At 41.7% G+C, this 21963-nt stretch overlaps 3 protein-coding genes across 3 annotated transcripts; 2 read left to right on the forward strand and 1 right to left on the reverse strand.

Moving 5' to 3' along the window:
- Nucleotides 1-254: 254 nt before the first annotated feature.
- lamtor4 (late endosomal/lysosomal adaptor, MAPK and MTOR activator 4) lies at nt 255-5993 on the reverse strand. The gene is made up of 4 exons (XM_059326015.1): nt 5939-5993; nt 1350-1433; nt 1027-1144; nt 255-443 (listed from the first exon to the last, which is right to left on the reverse strand). Exons 1-4 carry the CDS (start codon nt 5939-5941, stop codon nt 346-348), a joined length of 303 nt encoding a protein of 100 aa, XP_059181998.1. The 5' UTR covers nt 5942-5993; the 3' UTR covers nt 255-345.
- Nucleotides 5994-6262: 269 nt separating this feature from the next.
- Nucleotides 6263-9213, forward strand: atp6v1f (ATPase H+ transporting V1 subunit F). The gene is made up of 2 exons (XM_059326014.1): nt 6263-6667; nt 8656-9213. Exons 1-2 carry the CDS (start codon nt 6510-6512, stop codon nt 8855-8857), a joined length of 360 nt encoding a protein of 119 aa, XP_059181997.1. The 5' UTR covers nt 6263-6509; the 3' UTR covers nt 8858-9213.
- Nucleotides 9214-10402: 1189 nt separating this feature from the next.
- lta4h (leukotriene A4 hydrolase) lies at nt 10403-19203 on the forward strand. The gene is made up of 18 exons (XM_059325960.1): nt 10403-10609; nt 12110-12240; nt 13415-13535; nt 13979-14047; nt 14400-14504; nt 14602-14654; nt 14742-14814; nt 15062-15226; nt 15344-15414; nt 15625-15736; nt 16174-16318; nt 16397-16500; nt 16582-16652; nt 16762-16816; nt 17803-17898; nt 17987-18069; nt 18662-18766; nt 18889-19203. Exons 1-18 carry the CDS (start codon nt 10457-10459, stop codon nt 19025-19027), a joined length of 1851 nt encoding a protein of 616 aa, XP_059181943.1. The 5' UTR covers nt 10403-10456; the 3' UTR covers nt 19028-19203.
- Nucleotides 19204-21963: the final 2760 nt, after the last annotated feature.

A 21963-nucleotide genomic window follows, 5' to 3' on the forward strand; every position in this document is an offset into this window, starting at 1 on the left:
AAATGGCACAAAAAAAAAGATATAATTTATTTTGTTTTCAAAGAAAAATCGAATATAAATAAGTAGTTATGTTTCTGTTTGGTTCTGAATAATTTATGGATAAATTATATTTTATGTTACTGACAGGAAGTCAATTGAGATAAATTCAGGAAAATCTGACCTTCAAAATAAAATAATTCTAGTAAAGTAAATTTTAATATGAAAGTCAGCTGATTATAATAATTTAACAATAATAAACCAGACGAGTCGCAGCAGTAGGTTCGTTATTTTATTTCATCATTCAAACATATAAAACTTTATTAAACAAACAGTCGACGCTCGCTCCGATGACCTCTGACCTCGTCTCTACACGCTGATTGGCTCCTGCTGGTTGTTCTGACGTTTCACCACGAATACCTTCTGACCAGAAACCGTCACCGTGTAAACAAAGTCCTCCAGGATCACTGAGAGAGAAGAAGAGGAGCACAGGTGAGGAGGAGGAGGAGTCACAGGGGGAGACACAAAAAAATGACAAAACATAAAATACACAAAAAACAAAATACACAGAAAATGACAAAAAAGTTAGTGACCTGTAGGGGGCGGGACTAGATGTTGGGGGCAGGGTCTGTTGCCTGTTGGGGCGGGGCTAGATGTTGGGGGCATGGTCATTGACATGTTGGGGCGGGGTTAGTTGTATGCTGGGTCGGGGCCAGTGGCATGTTGGGGGCGGGGTTAGTTGTATGTTGGGGCGGGGTCAGTGGCATGTTGGGGCGGGGCTAGATGTTGGGGGCGGGGCCAGTTGCATGTAGGGGCGGGACTATATGTTGGGGGCGTGGTCATTGACATGTTGGGGCGGGGTTAGTTGTATGTTGGGGCGGGGCCAGTGGCATGTTGGGGGCGGGGTTAGTTGTATGTTGGGGCGGGGCCAGTGGCATGTTGGGGGCGGGGCCAGTGGCATGTTGGGGGCCGGGTTAGTTGTATGTTGGGGCGGGGCCAGTGGCATGTTGGGGGCGGGGCCAGTGGCATGTTGGGGGCGGGGCCTCCTACCTGACATGCGTTTGAAAGGCGGCTCAGCTGATCCTGGTAACCTGAACCGACTCGCTGTTCGAACCATCTGCATCATCACACCTGCCGTGTGTTCGTCGTTCTCCAGCTCACCTGCAGACTGCAGAGGTCAGGGGTCAGGGGTCACAATAACAACAACAATGTTTCCTTTTGACTTTCTGCTGAACAGAAAGTTAAAACGACTGAAAGCTGAATATCTGCTGTTTGTTTGTTTGATCTGCTGTTTGTTTGTTTGATCTACTGTTTGTTTGTTTGATCTACTGTTTGTTTGATCTACTGTTTGTTTGTTTGTGTGTGTGACTCACGGCCAGGACTCCGTCCTCACTGATGACCAGGTATCCCAGCTGGTCAGGGATCCGGTCCAGACCTGCAGTCAGAGCAGCCGTGGTCTGAAACAACAGAGAGAGACCAGTCAGAGCTAACAGGCTAACAGCTAGCTTGTCTTTTTTTAAATGTTATTATTCACAATAACAATTGACAATATACACTAGGGCTGCACAATTAATCGAATTTTAATCGTGTCACGATTTTGGCCGCCACGATTAAATTAACCTGATCGTCGGCGATATTTCCATTTTAAAATGCGTCTCTCCTCCTAAATAAATAATAATAAATAAGCAGGATGTGACGTAGAACTCGACGCCACAACAGCACGCCATTTGTAAAAGCTGGTGAAGCAGTGTTGCCAACTCAGCAACTTTGTTGCTATATTTAGCGACTTTTCAGACCCCCTTAGAGACTTTTTTTCAAAAAAGCAACTGGAGACAAATCCAGCAACTTTTTCTGGTGTTATTGGAGACTTTTGGAGACTCGTTCTTACTCTTCTTAACGAGCCGCGGGGGCCGGAGGCTCTTCTTAACGAGCCGCGGGGGCCGGAGGCTCTTCTTAACGAGCAGCGGGGGCCGGAGGCTCTTCTTAACGAGCTGCGGGGGCCGGAGGCTCGGTAAGAAGAGTAAGAACAAGTCAAAGCGGCCCAGTCCTCCTGCAGCAGTCTCTCCCAGCTGCAGAGCCGGAAGGGATAATACTAACAGGCTAACAGTTAGCTCTGTAGCAGTACAGTGTGTTTGTGCTAACAGGCTAACAGTTAGCTCTGTAGCAGTACAGTGTGTATGTGCTAACAAGCTAACAGTTAGCTCTGTAGCAGTACAGTGTGTATGTGCTAACAGGCTAACAGTTAGCTCTGTAGCAGTACAGTGTGTATGTGCTAACAGGCTAACAGTTAGCTCTGTAGCAGTACAGTGTGTATGTGCTAACAGGCTAACAGTTAGCTCTGTAGCAGTACAGTGTGTATGTGCTAACAGGCTAACAGTTAGCTCTGTAGCAGTACAGTGTGTATGTGCTAACAGGCTAACAGTTAGCTCTGTAGCAGTACAGTGTGTATGTGCTAACAGGCTAACAGTTAGCTCTGTAGAAGTACAGTGTGTATGTGCTAACAGGCTAACAGTTAGCTCTGTAGCAGTACAGTGTGTATGTGCTAACACGCTAACAGTTAGCTCTGTAGCAGTACAGTGTGTATGTGCTAACAGGCTAACAGTTAGCTCTGTAGCAGTACAGTGTGTATGTGCTAACAGGCTAACAGTTAGCTCTGTAGCAGTACAGTGTGTATGTGCTTCACTGAGCGATCTCTGTTTGTTTACAACAAGCACCAGACACTAAAAACTGTTCCTATTGTTTGTTTAAAAGTAGTGCAGTAAAAATACATATGAATAATCGTGATTAATAATCGTGGTTACAATATTGATCAAAATAATCGTGATTATCATTTTGGCCATAATCATGAAGCTCTAATCTACACGTTATTCATGCCAGAGTTATAGAAAGGAAAACAGGCTCCTCCTCCCAGTAATAAAACTCCACTGATGATTCATATATATATATAAACAGTTTTCCATATTTTGTCTTTTTCAATAATCAAATGAATTTGGCATTTTATTTTGAAAGTATTATTTAATGTTTCGTATGTTACATAATCTGTTTTTTAATGATGGATCTGGTTTTGTTCCTCCAGATAAATCTGAACAGTCTGATGTGGTTTACACACTAAAACTCACCAACCACACGCTGATTTTATCTCATTTTATCTCATTTTATCTTGTTTTTATCTTGTTTTTATCTCCACTTTGGGGTCAAAGTTTAAGTTACTGTGAAGTTTTTATGACTGTCAACAGCTGAACATGTGACGAGCTCGACACTTCACATTGTTCACATTATTATTTAATATCTGTGATTTAATCTGGTTTAAACTATCATCTTTAATCTGCTGTTAGATATTTATTATATTAGATATAAACTCTGCTGACATTAAACTGTCTGAGGAGAAAAACCTGAATCAAGCTTGAATTCATCAGAGAGGATCAACTATTATTATTATTATTATTATTAATATTATTAATATTCCTCTACAGATATTAACTCTTTACAGCTCAGAACCAAAACTTCTCATAGTTTTAACCCATAGGAACCCACAGCAGCTAATTATAAAAGCTTATTTTTGTTACGTGGCTAAGTTTAAACCCGTTTAACAATTCTAATCCATTAATGTCCTTTATTGGATTTTAACCTGTTTTGAACAAATTTCCTGAACAAATGAATATAAAAGTGCATTTTTACTTGGCTTCTGGTTTCTGGTAAAGTTTATGCTTTAATGTTTCTCTTCTGTTTGTTCTGGCTCTATTGTTGGATTTGATTTGATTCTAGTTGATTTGACTCGGCTGACCTGTTAAAAGGCGTTTTATTCTCTAGTTTCTGGGTTCTTCTGCCTTTAAAACTATAGTTTAAGCTGTAATTATCTAGAGCATCTTTAATTTCTGAGGATCTACTTGGCTTCTGTGACTCCTGTGGTCTAGAACTAGAACCTTCAGGTTGGACCACTTATTTTAAGTCGCTTCGGACAAAAGCGTCAGCTAAATGACATGTAACGTAACGTAGCGCATCGTAACGTAACGTAGCGCATCGTAACGCATCGTAACGCAACGCATCGTAACGCAACGCATCGTAACGCATCGTAACGCAACGCATCGTAACGCATCGTAACGCAACGCAACGTAACGCATCGTAACGCAACGCAACGTAACGCAACGTAGCACATCGTAACGCATCGTAACGCATCGTAACGCAACGTAGCACATCGTAACGCAACGCATCGTAACGCAACGCAACGTAACGCATCGTAACGCATCGTAACGCATCGTAACGCAACGTAGCACATCGTAACGCAACGCATCGTAACGCAACGCATCGTAACGCATCGCAACGCAACGCATCGTAACGCAACGCATCGTAACGCATCGCAACGTAACGCATCGTAACGCATCGTAACGCAACGCAACGTAACGCATCGTAACGCAACGTAGCACATCGTAACGCAACGCATCGTAACGCATCGTAACGCATCGTAACGCAACGCAACGCAGCGCATCGCAACGCAACGTAACGCATCGTAACGCATCGCAACGCAACGCAACGTAACGCATCGTAACGCATCGTAACGCAACGCAACGTAACGCAACGCATCGTAACGCATCGTAACGCAACGCATCGTAACGTAACGTAGCGCATCGTAACGCATCGTAACGCAACGCATCGTAACGCAACGCATCGTAACGCATCGTAACGCAACGCATCGTAACGCATCGTAACGCAACGCAACGTAACGCATCGTAACGCAACGCATCGTAACGCATCGTAACGCAACGTAGCACATCGTAACGCAACGCATCGTAACGCAACGCAACGTAACGCATCGTAACGCATCGTAACGCATCGTAACGCAACGTAGCACATCGTAACGCAACGCATCGTAACGCAACGCATCGTAACGCATCGCAACGCAACGCATCGTAACGCAACGCATCGTAACGCATCGCAACGTAACGCATCGTAACGCATCGTAACGCAACGCAACGTAACGCATCGTAACGCAACGTAGCACATCGTAACGCAACGCATCGTAACGCATCGTAACGCATCGTAACGCAACGCAACGCAGCGCATCGCAACGCAACGTAACGCATCGTAACGCATCGTAACGCAACGCATCGTAACGCATCGCAACGCAACGCAACGTAACGCATCGTAACGCATCGTAACGCAACGCAACGTAACGCATCGTAACGCAACGTAGCACATCGTAACGCAACGCATCGTAACGCATCGTAACGCAACGCATCGTAACGCATCGTAACGCATCGTAACGCAACGCAACGCAGCGCATCGTAACGCATCGTAACGCATCGTAACGTAACATAATGTAAAACAAGTAACAAAAATTCCGCTGAGACGTATAAGTCATATCGGGCTTTTAACCTGAAAATCAAAAACCGGATGTGACGTATTTGTCACAATAACAAAAATGGTAATAGACCACTCAATTATTTTCACTGTTTAAATTATTTTAAATTAATTGTATGCTCTGCTGTTCAATTTAAAGTACATTTGACCAAATATAAACAAAAAATAATCCTATCCTGTCACAATTTAAAAAAGAGCCACTGTTGTTAAAATAAGAGAGAAAAACATCATAAATGAGCTGAAACCTGATTATGAATGAAGATAAAACGGCCTATTAAGTCTAAATCAGACTACAAACATGATTTATTGGTCAAAAGGAGCATTTATTAATATGATTTTGGAGTTTTTTAGCTAGATAAACTCAAAACTAGACTTGAAGTTGGCAGAATGATTCACATTTAGAGCGTTTAATCTTTTAGCTGATGAGTTTGCATCGATGTTTATCTCACTGATCCGGGAGCTAACAGGCTAACGGCTAACAGGCTAACAGGCTAACGGCTAGCAGCGTCAGTAAACTGGTTGCTATGAGTTACCAGCTGTTAGCTGCTAATAACGGTCAGTCTCGTGTTAATAACATAATAAAACCAACAAACATTAAACTCACCATCTTCTTCTTCTGCTGCTTTATAAACTGTCGCTCAGCGTCATTTCCGTCTTGTGACTTCTCACGTGACTTTTGAGGCGTTCAGGAACCGTCGGGAAAAAACAGAGACGGAAAATAAATAAAACACATTACTGTCGTTGTTGTTGTTGTTGATGCATTTAATATGTTTACATGTAAACAAACAGCTGATCGAAGCTGCTGATCGGTTCAAAAACGGATTAAATGTGAAAAAAACCTTAAAGTTTAAAGTGAGTGAGATTTACAGACGACACCTGAAGGGGTTTTTACGTGCTGACGTCAGAGCAGCGGTGATGTAAGATCAGCTGACAGTCAGCTGACCTTTGCAGACTCCAGACCAGAACCTGAACCCTGCAGACTCCAGACCAGAACCTGAACCCTGCAGACCGGATCCATCACAGACCGGATCCCCGCTGATCAAAGGTTCGATCCCCGCCTGACCCGGATCCCCCTGGTTCTGTATCTGTCGGATCCTCCTGGTTCTCCGTAAACCGGATCCTCCTGGTTCTCCGTAGACTCCAGACTCTCTGTGCCGATCAGAAGCATCGATCCGATGGCCGGACGCGGGAAGCTGATCGCGGTGATCGGGGACGAGGACACCTGCACCGGGTTCCTGCTCGGGGGGGTCGGGGAACTCAACAAGAACCGCAAACCGAACTTCCTGGTGGTGGAGAAGGACACCAGCATCACGGAGATCGAGGACACCTTCAAGTGAGTCCAGAACCCCCTAAAACCCGTCTGACCCCCTAAGACCCTAAACCCAGACCCCGAACCAGACCAGCTGGTCTACAAGACCAGAAATCAATCAAAAAGCCACAAAGTGACTCTAAAATGGTTCTCTGGTGGTTCTGAGTCTCTGTCGGTGACCTTTGACCTCCAGGAATCAGGGAATTAAAGAGTTAATTTGTTCACTTCCCAATCATAATAAATAATATTATTAATAATAATAATATTAATTAACTAACTAATGAAGCTTTTTATTAGTGATGTTTTATAAACTTCATCATAATTAGTTTAATATTTCTGTCCCTCTTAATGTTTATTAATGAATATTAAATTTAATAGTTTTCGTGTTCGTAACAAACAGAATATCAACAAACACATTTGATCTGTTTATAGTTTTATCATGTAAACACATTAATGAGCTGTTTAGATTAATATTAAATAGTAAACAACAGATATTTATATATTAATTCTCAGTGACTGTTTTAATTTACATTATTAATTCATAAGAATAAAAAGAGGCGTGTTTTTATTTATAGAGAATAATAGATGAGGAATATGAACAATAACCAGACTTTTATATTATATCACTCACATGTCGACAAAAATATGAAACAATTTGAATGGTGAAAAAAGATGAAGAGTCTAGTTATATATTATTTATATATTTTATATTATATAATATTTCTGTTAATATCTCAGTGTTTAATACGGACATTTACCAGATGAAACACGATGAATATTCTATAAACATGTTCATGTCCAATAGATTATAGTTTTACTGCATTTATTGAAGGTTTTTTTAATAAATGATGTTAGAATTACATCTAGAAAATGAACAAAACAGTTTTTTACCAAAATAAAACATGTTCAGTGTGCAACAATATCTATATAATAACAATATATAATATATATAAGTTACAATAAAAGATCTGATCGTTTTAGATTAATGTCATAATCATTAATTAATTAATCATAACGGCAGCGATCGGACAAACATACTGAACTACATTATTATTATTATTATTATTATTATTATTATTATTATTAGCACTGGTCCCATCCAGCAATATCTGCAGGGACCAGTGCTGCACTACTGTTATACTGTGGATTTCTTCTTCTTCCTCTTCCGGACGCAATTTCGTCCCGCTACTAGTCCTACAACTTGAAGAGTTGCAGGACAAATTATATATCAAAACGTGCGGTTTGATCGGGATCGGTGTGCTATTACTTTCCTCTACAGAATACGAATTTTTCGCAACATAAGTTGCGAAAAACTGCCCAAAATTTAGCATTGAAATGAATGGGACGGCCGAAAGAAAATGAGCGAAAAAGAACAATAATTGGAGATTTTCAAACGTCTACTTCTCCGGCATAATTTCACCTAGAGACTCCATTTAAACTTTAAACAGTAGACACAAGTCTTGTGTATCGGTGTAGTAATCCACGTTTCGATAGGTCATATAGTTTTTTATCAATCCCTGTTCAATGACCATGATCATTTTTGGAGAAATTCTGAGATTATAATGGGTGTGTATTGCACGGAATGTTCGTGTCACAGTGTGTGACATCATCACCAGAGTGTAGAGGGAGAGGTAAAACTGTCAAAAAATAAATTTGAAAACTGCGCTCCAGGCCGCAAATTCCACTCTACAGAAATAATTTATACATAGAAACGTAGGAAAATTAGTCTTCTCCCTCACAATCCTCTGGTAAAGCTGTCAGAGTTATAGTTTGGGCGTAGGACGCACAGATGATCCACCAACACCACCAACAGCCTCATTGGCTCCCATATTAAAAACACAGGAAGATTTCTGTAGAAAAATATATTTAACAGTTTTTTCAGATCGCTCTTACAAAGATATTTCTTCATTTTTGTAGTTATTATTTTCTAGTAATTATTATTTATTGATGTTATGTTTTTATTCTTCTAGTTGTTGTTGTTAGTGACTGTGTTGTTGTTTGTTTGTCCCCAGGAGCTTCCTGTCCCGTAAAGACATCGGGATCATCCTGATCAATCAGTTCATCGCCGAGATGATCCGCCACGCCATCGACGGTCACATGACCTCCATCCCCGCCGTGCTGGAGATCCCGTCCAAGGAGCATCCGTACGACGCCTCCAAGGACTCCATCCTCCGCCGCGCCAAGGGCATGTTCTCCGCCGAGGACTTCAGATAGATGCTATATAACAATAACAATAATAATAACAATAATAATAACAATAACAATAATATTATTAATATTATTATATTATCTATAACTGTCTCCATCATGTTCTCCGCCGAGGACTTCAGATAGATGTTATATTATTATTATTACTATTATTAATATTAATATGATGAAAGTATTATCTCTAGCCGTGTCATGTTGTTGTTGTTGTTGTTGTTGTTGTTGTTGTTGTTCTCTTCATTCCTCTTGTTGTTCCTGATGAATCTAAAGTTTTTCTCTGAGAAAACATCTCGATGTTTGATTGTCGTGATTTTGTTCCAAATGTTTAACTTATAAAATAAAAATAAAATAAATGTTGTTGTTGATGTTTGAGACTCGTTGATTTTTTTCTTCTTCTTTTACATTTATCAAGTTAAATATGTAAATTAATAATAACTGGATAAAGGTTCCTATTTATGAATTTAATCGTCTCAAAATAAAACTTTAATAATAAATTAATGAATAATAATACATAAAACCATTTCATAATAAATTAATGCATTATAAATAAAACCTTTTAATAATAAATAAAACATTTAATAATAAATTAATGAATAATACATAAAACCATTTAATAATAAATCAATCATGTAATAAATGGATTAATAATAAATAAAACAATTTAATAAATAAATGAATTATAAATAAAACCTTTTAATAATGAGTGAATAATAAATAAAAACATTTGATAATAAATAAATAAAACATTCAATAATAAATGAATAATAAATCAAACCACTCTGCAGGTAACCCTTTACAGACAGTGAACGCACCACGAGGGTCAGTGGATCTGAACCGACAACCTCCTGATGGTTGTTTCACTTTATGGCAATTTATCAGAAATCTGCAGAGAAATCAAGTAAAATCTGATGAACTTTAACTCGCGATGCTGTTATCTCGTTTTTACAGTAAACGCATCACGACTCACACGATCATTTTTATAACATTTAAATTATAAATATTAATACAAATACTTTAAAACATCAAAAACAGGTTCCAGCGTGTCAGTAAATATATTTAATAGTAAAAAAGTAAATTGTGCAATAATAAAAAAAATGGGGAAAAATGTAACCGTCTCAAAATAAAACTGCTTAATAATAAATAAAACTATTTAATAATAAATACATGAATAATAAATAAAATAATTTCATAATAAATACATGAATAATAGGAAATACGTCATAAATAATAAATAAAACCATTTAATAATAAATTAATTAATAATAGGAGATACATAAATAATAATAAATAAAACAATTTAATAATAAATTTATAATAAATAAAACGTGTTTTATTTTGTTAAACGATTAAAACAAATCATTACACAATTAAATTAAAAGCAATAAAACAACTGAGCAATTAAAAAACAAAATAAACGATAAAAATATTTATTAAACAAATAGATAGAATACATTGTAGAACTTCTCGATGTTTCAGAATAAAAGCCGGTGTTTCCGCTGCGTGTCTTATTGTGAAGGGCGGGTCCCGGATGTTCCTGTGGGTATATAGAGGGGGGCCGGGTGGAGCGGAGCCTCAGTGTCCCGGTAGAGTCTCCTGATCCCGGACAACATGGCCCCCGTGGACCCCTGCAGCTTCTCCTCCGCCGCCCGCTGCGTCACCAGACACCTGAACCTGAAGCTGCGCGTGGACTTCCCCCGGCAGGTGATCAGCGGCTCGGTGGCGCTGACGGTGGAGGCTCTGGAGGACCGGTTCAACACGCTGGTACGGTACCGGAGCCGCTAGCCATCAGCAGTTCTCTGCTTTCTGACCGTGTCTCAGGTCCCTGAAGGCCGCAGCGCTTAAATCAGTTGAAACCCGGATGGAGTCCGGCGGGAACCCCGTTAGATGCTCCAGAATCACCCAGAAATAATCAGAAATCTACTGAAATCAGCTCAAATCATCAAATCTGTGATTCTGTAGTTAATAAACAGAAATAATTATGATTATTTAGAGTCCAGGCTGTAATTCGGCTTCATTTTTAATACTTTACTTCTTTATATTATTGATTTAAATCATGATGTTTAGAAATAATCTGAAATCTACTGAAATCAGCTCAAACAATCAAATCTGTGATTCTGAAGTTAATAAAATTAAAACAGTCTGATGGTTTAGACTACAGGCTGTAATTCGGCTTCATTTTTAATACTTTACTTCTTTATATTGTTCATTTAATTTAAGACAAACTTTAAATGACGATGTTTTTTAATGGAGTCTGGCGGAGCCCCGTTAGATGCTGCAGAATCACCCAGAAATAATCAGAATTCTACTGAAATCAGCTGAAATCATCAAATCTGTGATTCAGAAGTTAATAAACAAAAATAATTATGATTATTTAGAGTTCAGGCTGTAATTCGGCTTCATTTTTAATACTTTACTTCTTTATGTTGTTGATTTAAGACCAACTTTAAGTCACAATGTTTATGAATAAAGTTTGACATGAAGTCAGTTCAATGAACAGAAATCTGTATAATATAATTTAATATAATGTAATATAATATGTTATGATTTAATAAAATATAATGTATGTTATAATATAAAATGATAAAATTTAATATAACATAATATAATATAGTGTTATTAATGTTTTGATCATTAAATCTGACGTCAGTTTTATTAATATTTCATTTTGTTATTTTAACTGTTAAAGTTAAATCTTTAGAGAATTAATGAACTCATTAAATATGTTAAACTTGTTTATAAACAGGATCAAATGTGAGGAAACTGTAAATCTGTCTGGTGTCAGTTATTGATTTAGTAACTATAATAACAATAATCACATTAATAAATCATCAATAATCAGTCAGTTAAACTGTTGGTTATATTCTGTTTAATATCTTAATAATTATCTTTAATAATATATATAATATTATTATATTAATAATTAAACCTGTTTGTTGTGACGTTGTTGAATTTTTTGGACTTTGACTTGAAGTTGAAACTTTTAGTTTATTGATCAGAAACGAGTCGTAAAGATAAATTATTAATATGTCGACTATAAATACGAACCATAAAGATAAACTGTGAACATGTTGAACGGAGAATGTGTTACTGTGACCTTTGACCTTTGACCCAGGTGTCTACCAGCTGGTTGACCTTTGACCCTGGTCTCCAGGTGTCTACCAGCTGGTTGACCTTTGACCCTGGTCTCCAGGTGTCTACCAGCTGGTTGACCTTTGACCCTGGGTCAGGTGATGCTGACTGGTGAATGTTGACGTGTTTCAGACTTTAGACTCCAGAGATCTGACGATCGTCTCCGTCAGCGCCAACGGACAGACGGCCAAGTTTACTACGGGCCCTAAACACACCTTCAAGGGTTCACCGCTGGAGGTCACGCTGCCCTTTGACCTCAACAGGTACACACTCCTCCTACTGTCTCAGCCCTTCACAATAAGAGCGTGTGTGTGTCCCCAGCCCTCACAATAAGAGCGTGTTGTGTCCCGCCAGCCCTTCACAATAAGAGCGTGTTGTGTGTCCCAGCCCTTCACAATAAGAGCGTGTTGTGTGTCCCAGCCCTTCACAATAAGAGCGTGTTGTGTGTCCCAGCCCTTCACAATAAGAGCGTGTTGTGTGTCCCAGCCCTTCACAATAAGAGAGTGTTGTGTGTCCCAGCCCTTCACAATAAGAGCGTGTTGTGTGTCCCAGCCCTTCACAATAAGAGCGTGTTGTGTGTCCCAGCCCTTCACAATAAGAGCGTGTTGTGTGTCCCAGCCCTTTACAATAAGAGCGTGTTGTGTCCCAGTCCTTCACAATAAGAGCGTGTTGTGTCCCAGTCCTTCACAATAAGAGCGTGATGTGTCCCAGTCCTTCACAATAAGAGCATGTTGTGTCCCAGTCCTTCACAATAAGAGCGTGCTGTGTCCCAGTCCTTCACAATAAGAGCATGTTGTGTCCCAGTCCTTCACAATAAGAGCATGTTGTGTCCCAGTCCTTCACAATAAGAGCATGTTGTGTCCCAGCCCTTCACAATAAGAGCATGTTGTGTCCCAGCCCTTCACAATAAGAGCCTGTGTGTGTCCCAGCCCTTCACAATAAGAGCCTGTGTGTGTCCCAGCCCTTCACAATAAGAGCCTGTGTGTGTCCCAGCCCTTCACAATAAGAGCGTGTTGTGTGTCCCAGCCCTTCACAATAAGAGCGTGTTGTGTGTCCCAGCCCTTCACAATAAGAGCGTGTTGTGTGTCCCAGCCCTTCACAATAAGAGCGTGTTGTGTGTCCCAGCCCTTCACAATAAGAGCGTGTTGTGTGTCCCAGCCCTTCACAATAAGAGCCTGTGTGTGTCCCAGCCCTTCACAATAAGAGCCTGTGTGTGTCCCAGCCCTTCACAATAAGAGCGTGCGTGTCAGCCCTTCACAATAAGAGCGTGCTGTGTCCCAGCCCTTTACAATAAGAGCATGTTGTGTCCCAGCCCTTCACAATAAGAGCTTGCTGTGTCCCAGCCCTTTACAATAAGAGCATGTTGTGTCCCAGCCCTTCACAATAAGAGCCTGTGTGTGTCCCAGCCCTTCACAATAAGAGCCTGTGTGTGTGCAGGGGGCAGCAGGTGGTGGTGCAGGTCGTCTACGAGACGTCTCCGGCTGCGTATGCGCTGCAGTGGCTCTCTCCTGCGCAGACGGCGGGAAAGAAGCAGCCGTACCTGTTCAGCCAGTGTCAGGTGACCTCACTCTTCTTCTCTGGCTCAATAACCTGCAGCCGCTTTTCAAAATAAGAATAAATAAAAGATTTATTATGAACTTTAATATGAAACGTCTGCAGGTCGGACGCCGTGATGTCATCGACTGGTGACATCACGCTTCACGTTTCATGAATGAGTTTATTTCTGTTTTGATCTATAAACTTCAGAATAAAAGCATGTTACTGGTTGTAAAGTAATCTGATTACTGCAGATTATTTTAGATATTATTATTATTATTATTATTATATAAGTGTAAATTAGCTTTAATGAAAATAATCATGTTTAAGTAAATAAGTTTCTTCACTCTTGTTTTTGTCTTCCTGCCTGAAGGTCTCCAGCAGGGCAAAATAACCCACAGGACATGTTTTTATATTGATAGTAATGGTAATGTGGGTAATTTGTCCCTGTGTGCTGTCTGTCAGGCTCATCACTGCAGGAGTATGATTCCCTGTCAGGACACACCGTCAGTCAAACACACGTACTACGCTCAGGTAACACACACACACACACTCACACACACACACACACACACACACACACACACACACACACACACACACACACTCACTCACTCACTCACTCACTCACTCACTCACTCACTCACACAAATAAACATTTATTACCACATAAACAAACGCAAAAGTACCGAAAATTGGTACCGTTGAGTACCGATACCCGGTACCTGGGAATCGGTACCGTATCGGTTCAATTGTGAAAGGAACCCTCCCTAACCCTGTCGTCCCGCGTTTTGTCTGCCAGGTGTGTTTTGGGTCTGTTTGTGCCCTGTGTTTTGTCTGCCAGGTGTGTTTTGGGTCTGATCATGCCCTGTGTTTTGTCTGCCAGGTGTCTGTCCCTAAGGACCTGGTGGCGGTGATGAGCGCGATGAGAGACGGACAGGAAGTGGATCCTGAGGACAACAGCCGGATCATCTACCGGTTCAGACAGCCGGTCAGTTCTTCTTCTACTGTCATTAAAGGGTTAAACCTGTTAAACCATGCTGATGATGTCACAGTTTAACGCTTTGATGTTTGACCTCTGACCTCAGGTGCCCATGCCGTCCTACCTGATCGCCATCGTGGTCGGCGCTATGGAAAGCAGGTACGCCCCCTCTCACCTGTCCGTGATGTCACCGTCATGATGTCATCGGCAGGTTAACAGTGATTCTGTGCTCTGATTGGTCGACAGGGAGATCGGCCCGAGGTCCCGAGTCTGGTCCGAGAAAGAGTTGGTGGACAAAGCAGCACTCGAGTTCTCTGAGGTGAGACACCTGTCTGTCTGTCTGTCTGTCCTCCTGTCTGTCTGTCTGTCCCCCTGTCTGTCTGTCTGTCCTGACTAGTCTGTCTGTCTGTCTGCCTGTCTGTCTGTCCTGACTAGTCTGCCTGTCTGTCTGCCTGTCTGTCTGTCCTGACTAGTCTGTCTGTCTGTCCCTCAGACTGAGCTGATGCTGAGGACCTGTCTGTCCCCCTGTCTGTCTGTCCTGACTAGTCTGCCTGTCTGTCCCTCAGACTGAGCTGATGCTGAGGACAGCTGAGGACCTGGCTGGTCCGTATGTTTGGGGTCAGTACGACATCCTGGTTCTTCCTCCTTCGTTCCCGTACGGCGGCATGGAGAACCCCTGTCTCACCTTCGCCACGCCCACGCTGCTGGCGGGGGACAAGTCTCTGTCCAACGTGAGTATCAACACTTCACCTGTCCACCTTTCCACCTTTCCACCTGTTTACCTGTTTACCTGTTTATCTGTCCACCTGTTTACCTGCTCACCTGTTTACCTGCTGATCTCCCGTCAGGTGATCGCTCACGAGATCTCCCACAGCTGGACCGGAAACCTGGTGACCAATAAGACCTGGGAGCACTTCTGGTAAACAACAACATGAACACAAACACAAACAAACAACATGAACAACAACACAAACAAACACAAACAAACAACATGAATACACAACATAAACAAACAACATAAACAAACAATGTGAACAAAAAACATGAACGAACAAACAACAACACGAACAACATGAAGACATGACTGGATGACGTTTTGTTTGTTTTGTTTGTTTGTTTGTTTGTTCAGGCTGAACGAGGGTCACACCGTCTACCTGGAGCGGATGATCGGACGCAGCATGATCAGCGAACACTTCAGACAGTTCAAAGCTATGGGGGGCTGGAAAGACCTGCAGGACTCGGTGAGACCTGGACCTGTCTGTCTTCACTCACCTGTCTGTCCTCTCTCACCTGTCTGTCTTCACTCACCTGTCTGTCTTCACTCACCTGTCTGTCCTCTCTCACCTGTCTGTCTTCACTCACCTGTCTGTCCTCTCTCACCTGTCTGTCCTCTCTCACCTGTCTGTCCTCTCTCTCACCTGTCTGTCCCCTCCCTCACCTGTCTGTCCTCACCTGTCTGTCCCCTCCCTCACCTGTCTGTCCTCACCTGTCTGTCCCCTCCCTCACCTGTCTGTCCTCACCTGTCTGTCCCCTCCCTCACCTGTCTGTCCTCCCTCACTCACCTGTCTGTCCCCTCCCTCACCTGTCTGTCTTCCCTCTCTCACCTGTCTGTCCTCCCTCTCTCACCTGTCTGTCCCCTCCCTCACCTGTCTGTCTTCACCTGTCTGTCCTCCCCCAGGTGAACACCTTTGGGGCCAACAACCCCCTGACCAACCTGGTCCCCAGCCTGCAGGAGGTGGACCCTGATGACGCCTTCTCCTCGGTGCCGTATGAGAAAGGCTTCGCTCTGCTGTACCACCTGGAGGAGCTGATGGGGGGGCCAGGTAAGATCTGAACACACCTTAGACACACCTGGGAGTGTCCGGTCCTCAGTGTTGACTCACCTGTGGGTTTGTCCTCAGAGGTGTTCATGGGTTTCGTGAAGTCCTACATCCAGATGTTTGCGTACGGCAGCGTGACCACCGACGAGTGGAAGAACTACCTGTTCACCTACTTTAAGGACAAGGTGAGACACCTGTCGAGGTTCTGGATCCTGATTGGTTGTTTTCATTTGTCTGTTAACTGTGACCTGTGTCTCGTCTCTCAGGTGGACATCCTGAACAAGGTGGACTGGAACGCCTGGATGTTCACCCCTGGGATGCCCCCGGTCAAACCTCAGTGAGTGAAGGTCCTCACCTGTCAGGGTCTCACCTGTTAGGGCCTCACCTGTCTGTCTCACCTGTTAGGGCCTCACCTGTCTGTCTCACCTGTCCGTCCTGTGTTTCAGGTACGACACCACGCTGGCTGACGCCTGCATCGCTCTGAGCCAGAGGTGGATCCAGGTGAGACCACCAGAGACCATCAGAGACCTGGTGGATCTGTCTTTGGGGATTTTGTTTCGGCCCGTTGGGAATGATTTGACAGACTGCTAAAGTTAGCTCCTCAGTTAACCACATTACCATGATTACTGAGCGGTGTAAGTTACCATGGTTACGGAGTGGAATAAGTTACCATGGTTACAGAGCGGTGTAAGTTACCATGGTTACTGAGCAGTATAAGTTACCATGGTTACAGAGCGGTATAAGTTACCATGGTTACAGAGCGGTGTAAGTTACCATGGTTACTGAGCGGTGTAAGTTACCATGGTTACTGAGCGGTATAAGTTACCATGGTTACTGAGCGGTATAAGTTACCATGGTTACAGAGCGGTGTAAGTTACCATGGTTACTGAGCGGTGTAAGTTACCATGGTTACTGAGCGGTATAAGTTACCATGGTTACCGAGCGGTGTAAGTTACCATGGTTACTGAGCGGTGTAAGTTACCATGGTTACTGAGCGGTATAAGTTACCATGGTTACAGAGCGGTGTAAGTTACCATGGTTACTGAGCGGTGTAAGTTACCATGGTTACTGAGCGGTGTAAGTTACCATGGTTACTGAGCGGTGTAAGTTACCATGGTTACTGAGCGGTATAAGTTACCATGGTTACTGAGCGGTATAAGTTACCATGGTTACTGAGCGGTATAAGTTACCATGGTTACTGAGCGGTATAAGTTACCATGGTTACTGAGCGGTATAAGTTACCATGGTTACTGAGCGGTATAAGTTACCATGGTTACTGAGCGGTATAAGTTACCATGGTTACTGAGCGGTATAAGTAAGTTACCGCGGTTACCGAGCGGTATAAGTAAGTTACCGCGGTTACCGAGCGGTATAAGTAAATTACTGCGGTTACTTAAATTAGCGAGACTTGTCTAAATGAAGCGGGTTTCTCCTGGACCGGTTTCTGTTTCTGTGGTGGTCTCAGTCTAACCTCCGTCCCCCTTCAGGCCAAAGACCAGGACCTGAGCAGCTTCTCAGAGTCCGACCTGAAGACGCTGTCGTCCCACCAGGTCATCGAGTTCCTGTCCCTCCTGCTGCATGAGGTAAACCACTTCAGTTCACCACAGTCCACTTCACTTCAGTCCACTTCACTTAAAGTCCACTTCAGTCCTCTTGGTCTTGTGTCCCCAGGACCCGCTCCCCCTGACCCATGTGAAGAGGATGCAGGAGGTTTATGATCTCAACGCCAGCATGAACTCAGAGATCCGTTCCAGGTAAGAGTCCAGGATTTAAACCATACCTGGCAAGTTTTGGATTTGAAAATATAGGAAATTTTCCGGCGCCCGCCGCGAGCCGTCCCGCCCCCCAACCAGCTCCAGGACCCCTTACAGGTTAAGACAGGTGTACAGAAAGATAAAATCACCCGCCAACCACTTATAAACTACAGCTGCTCTACTACTGAACTTCAGCAGCTGCTTTGTTTCCTGTCTGACTTTATCGGACAAACGGATTCATCCGGGTGTGTCTGACAACAATAATCAGACTCACCTGATTAATCAGGTAGTCAAAACCCTCTGGGGACGTCACGCTGACTACCTCCAGCTTTTAAAGATATTTTTTGGGCATTTTACAGCTTTATTGATAGAGAGATATTCAGAGTGAAAGGGAGAGACGGAGGGAAAATTATCCTAGTCGGATTCGAACCCGGGCCGGATAAAATACGGGAGATTTACCGGAAAATACTAATGCGGGACAGAAGGGTAAAATACGGGACTTTCCCGGCCAAAACGGGATACTTGACAGGTATGTTTTAAGCCCCGCCTCCTCCCTGGCTGGAAGCCTCCTGATTGGCTGTTGTCCCTGCAGGTGGCTGAGGCTGTGTGTCCGGTCCAGGTGGGAGGACGCCGTCCCCCTGGCCATGAAGATGGCCACGGAGCAGGGCCGCATGAAGTTCACCAGGCCGCTCTTCAGGTGATCATATCAATAGATTTATTGATTGATTGATTGATTTACTATACACTAGATATGGTGACGTAGTTTCACACGTTGAATGTTTGTTTTTCTGTCTCTCACGAGGTTCTGTTTTCTTTCAGAGAGGTGTTTAACTTCGACAAGTACCGCGACGAAGCGCTTCGAATGTTCCAGGCTCACCGAGCCGCCATGCACCCGGTCACCGCCGGACTCGTCGCCAAGGACCTGAAGGTGGACGCCAGCAGCACAACCAGTCTGTAGAACCACCAGAACCCAGTCTGAACCACCAGAACCCAGTCTGAACCAGTCTGAACCACCAGAACCCGGTCTGAACCACCAGAACTCCAAGAACCCCGTCAATAATTTGACTGTTTGGTTTTGTTCTGTCTGTAAATGTTCTCGGGGCAGAAGAAAAAATAAAATGTGTTTTAAGGAAAGTCGTCTTGTTTCTTTCCTTTTTTCAAGACGGACTGATGGTGGACCGGGTCAGAGGAACCCAGAGAACCAGAACTACCGTCTGTTTTTATAAAAACAACAGTTTTAGAATACATTCATCCTGGGGCCCCTATCCATCTCACACGGTTCTGGTTCTAAACCAATCAGTGTTCCAGATCTGTTGGATCTGATTAGAGAATGAAGCTATCCCTCTTCTTGTCTTACTTTTAGAAGTTTTACGATCTCTGTTGGTGATTTTGTTTCCGACTCTTCCCCTCTGTCCTGTGGGGTCCCACAGGGCTCAGTTCTGGGGCCCCTGTTGTTCTCTCTGTCCTTGCTGCCCCTAGGACAGGTCATAAACAGTTTTAACATTTCTTATCATTTATATGCGGACATCCAACTCTGTTTCTCATTTAAACCGAGTGAAGTTTTTAAGTTATCTCGACTCTTAGACTGTTTTAATGCGATCAGGAAACGGCTGAGCAGAAAACTTACCTGGTCAACTAGACGTCCAACCAAGGTGATTATAGTTAACGAAAACTAAAATTGAAAAAACATTTTCGTTAACTGAAATAAAAATAAAAACGAGTTTTTTTTTAAATGATAACTAACAAACTGTATTGTGTGGTTACAAAACTAACTAAAATTATACTGAAAATGTCCTTCGTTTTCCTCTTTGTCAACTTTTTTCATACATAATTCAGTGTTTCTATTTCAAAATGCAGGAACACACGGTAAATCAAAATCAAATCAAATAGTCTTTATTGTCATTATATAGTTCACTATACAACGAATTGTAAAGTGCCACTGCATAAGGTGCATAGTTATGACAATCATAACACAAAACAACATGAGTAAAAACATTTAAAACATACCGAGCTAAACACGGACAAAAACAAGAACAAGGACATGTGATGTAATAAATAAGTATAAAAATAAATGGCTACTTAAAATGCTATAATTCATACATGAGGTAAATTACTAGCCATTACTAGAAATGTTTTTGGAAGCATTCCAAAGTGGTAGTTTACCAAAATCAATGACCGGTGCAGTAATAACACTGTTTGCCAAAACCAGGAAAGCCCAAAAATAATATGAGACCAATAAGCCTATTAAATTCTGACCTCAAAATTTTGTGCAAAGTTTTAACAAGACGGCTTCAAGAAATATTACCTAGTATAATTCATAGAGATCAAAATGGGTTCATTCAGGGACGCCAAGGATTCTATAATGTCTTATAATATAAGGCCCTCCTATCTTTAGACGCTGAGAAAGCTTTCCATAAGGTGGAGTGGCCTTATCTCTTTAATATCATGGAAAGATTTGGATGCGGCAATACATTTCTAAAATTTCTAATAAATAAATAAGAAGAAATAACAGAGTCAATTAATAGCCCTTATCCTTGATTGGTAGAATCAACATTATAAAAATGAACATCCTCCCTAAGATACTTTACCTATTTCAGAATATTCCGTTGTCTCCACCTGATGGTTTTTTTTTAAGGGAATTAAAAAGTTATTTACTGGTTTCATATGGCAAAACAACAAAGCTAGAATTCGACTATCCCTGTTACACTTACCACATAGTAATGGTGGTTTAAAGTGTTCAAATATAACATGGTATTATTGGGCAGTACAAATAAGGACTATTACATTTTATTTTGCAACAAGAGATATTCCACAATGGAAAGAAATGGAAGATGAAGGTTTGCGTTTGCCTTTACCCCTGTATTTTTACTCTGAGACAGCAGCAAAATTGATAAAACAAACCACTAACCCGATTGTCAAAAATATGGTAAGTATGCTTTGAAGTACAAAAATGTACTGTAGAAACTAGTCAATTATCTCAGTACACTCCTATTTGGGGAAATCAGCGTTTTATACCAGGAAGAGCAGATGCCGTATTTAGAAAGTGGGCATTAAAGGGACTAGAAAAACTTCAAGATCTGTATATGCCCAACTCCAATGACATGTTATCATTCGAACAAATTAGGCATAAATATGACATAGATAAAAAACATTTCTTTAAATTCCTCCAACTTAGGAATTACATTAGGACGAGCCAAAATAGTCTTTTAACCAGACCTCCAATTTCTAACTTGGAAAAAATTGTATCTAAAAACAGCTTAAGTAAAGGTGCTATAGCAGAGCTACATAACTATTTTTTATCAAATTCGGCTGAGAATGCAGATCATAAACGAGAAGCGTGGGAGGAAGATCTGGGTACAGACATATCATTAGAGGACTGGCAATCTATATGTAATAAGGCTCACACCCAATCAATCAACACTCGATTTAGACTATTGCAGTAGAAGTGGTTGATGAGAACTTATATCACACCAGTTAATTAAATAAATATAATAGGAATATCCCGGATGTGTGTACAGAATGTACTGAGGTGAAAGGGACATTATTCCATTGTGTGTGGCAATGCACTAAGATAAAATCTTTTTGGGAGGAGGTTAAAGAGGCAATAAAAAAAAAGCATTTCAATGGATCCTCCACTTTTTGTCTTAGGACTTTATCCAAAAGGTCACAAATACAACAAAAGTGAAAGAATATTAATAGATATGTGTCTGTTACACGCTAAAAGAGCCATTGCAATGTTTTGGGAAAAGACCAGCAGACCGAATGCTATGTAATGCTATGTAGTGTAATGTAATGTAATGTAATGAATGCTATGTAATGTAATGTAATGAATGCTATGTATTGTAATGTAATGTAATGTTATGTAATGTAATGTAATGTAATGTAATGTAATGA

Source organism: Centropristis striata, chromosome 22, assembly GCF_030273125.1.
Source record: "Centropristis striata isolate RG_2023a ecotype Rhode Island chromosome 22, C.striata_1.0, whole genome shotgun sequence".
NCBI lineage: Eukaryota > Metazoa > Chordata > Actinopteri > Perciformes > Serranidae > Centropristis > Centropristis striata.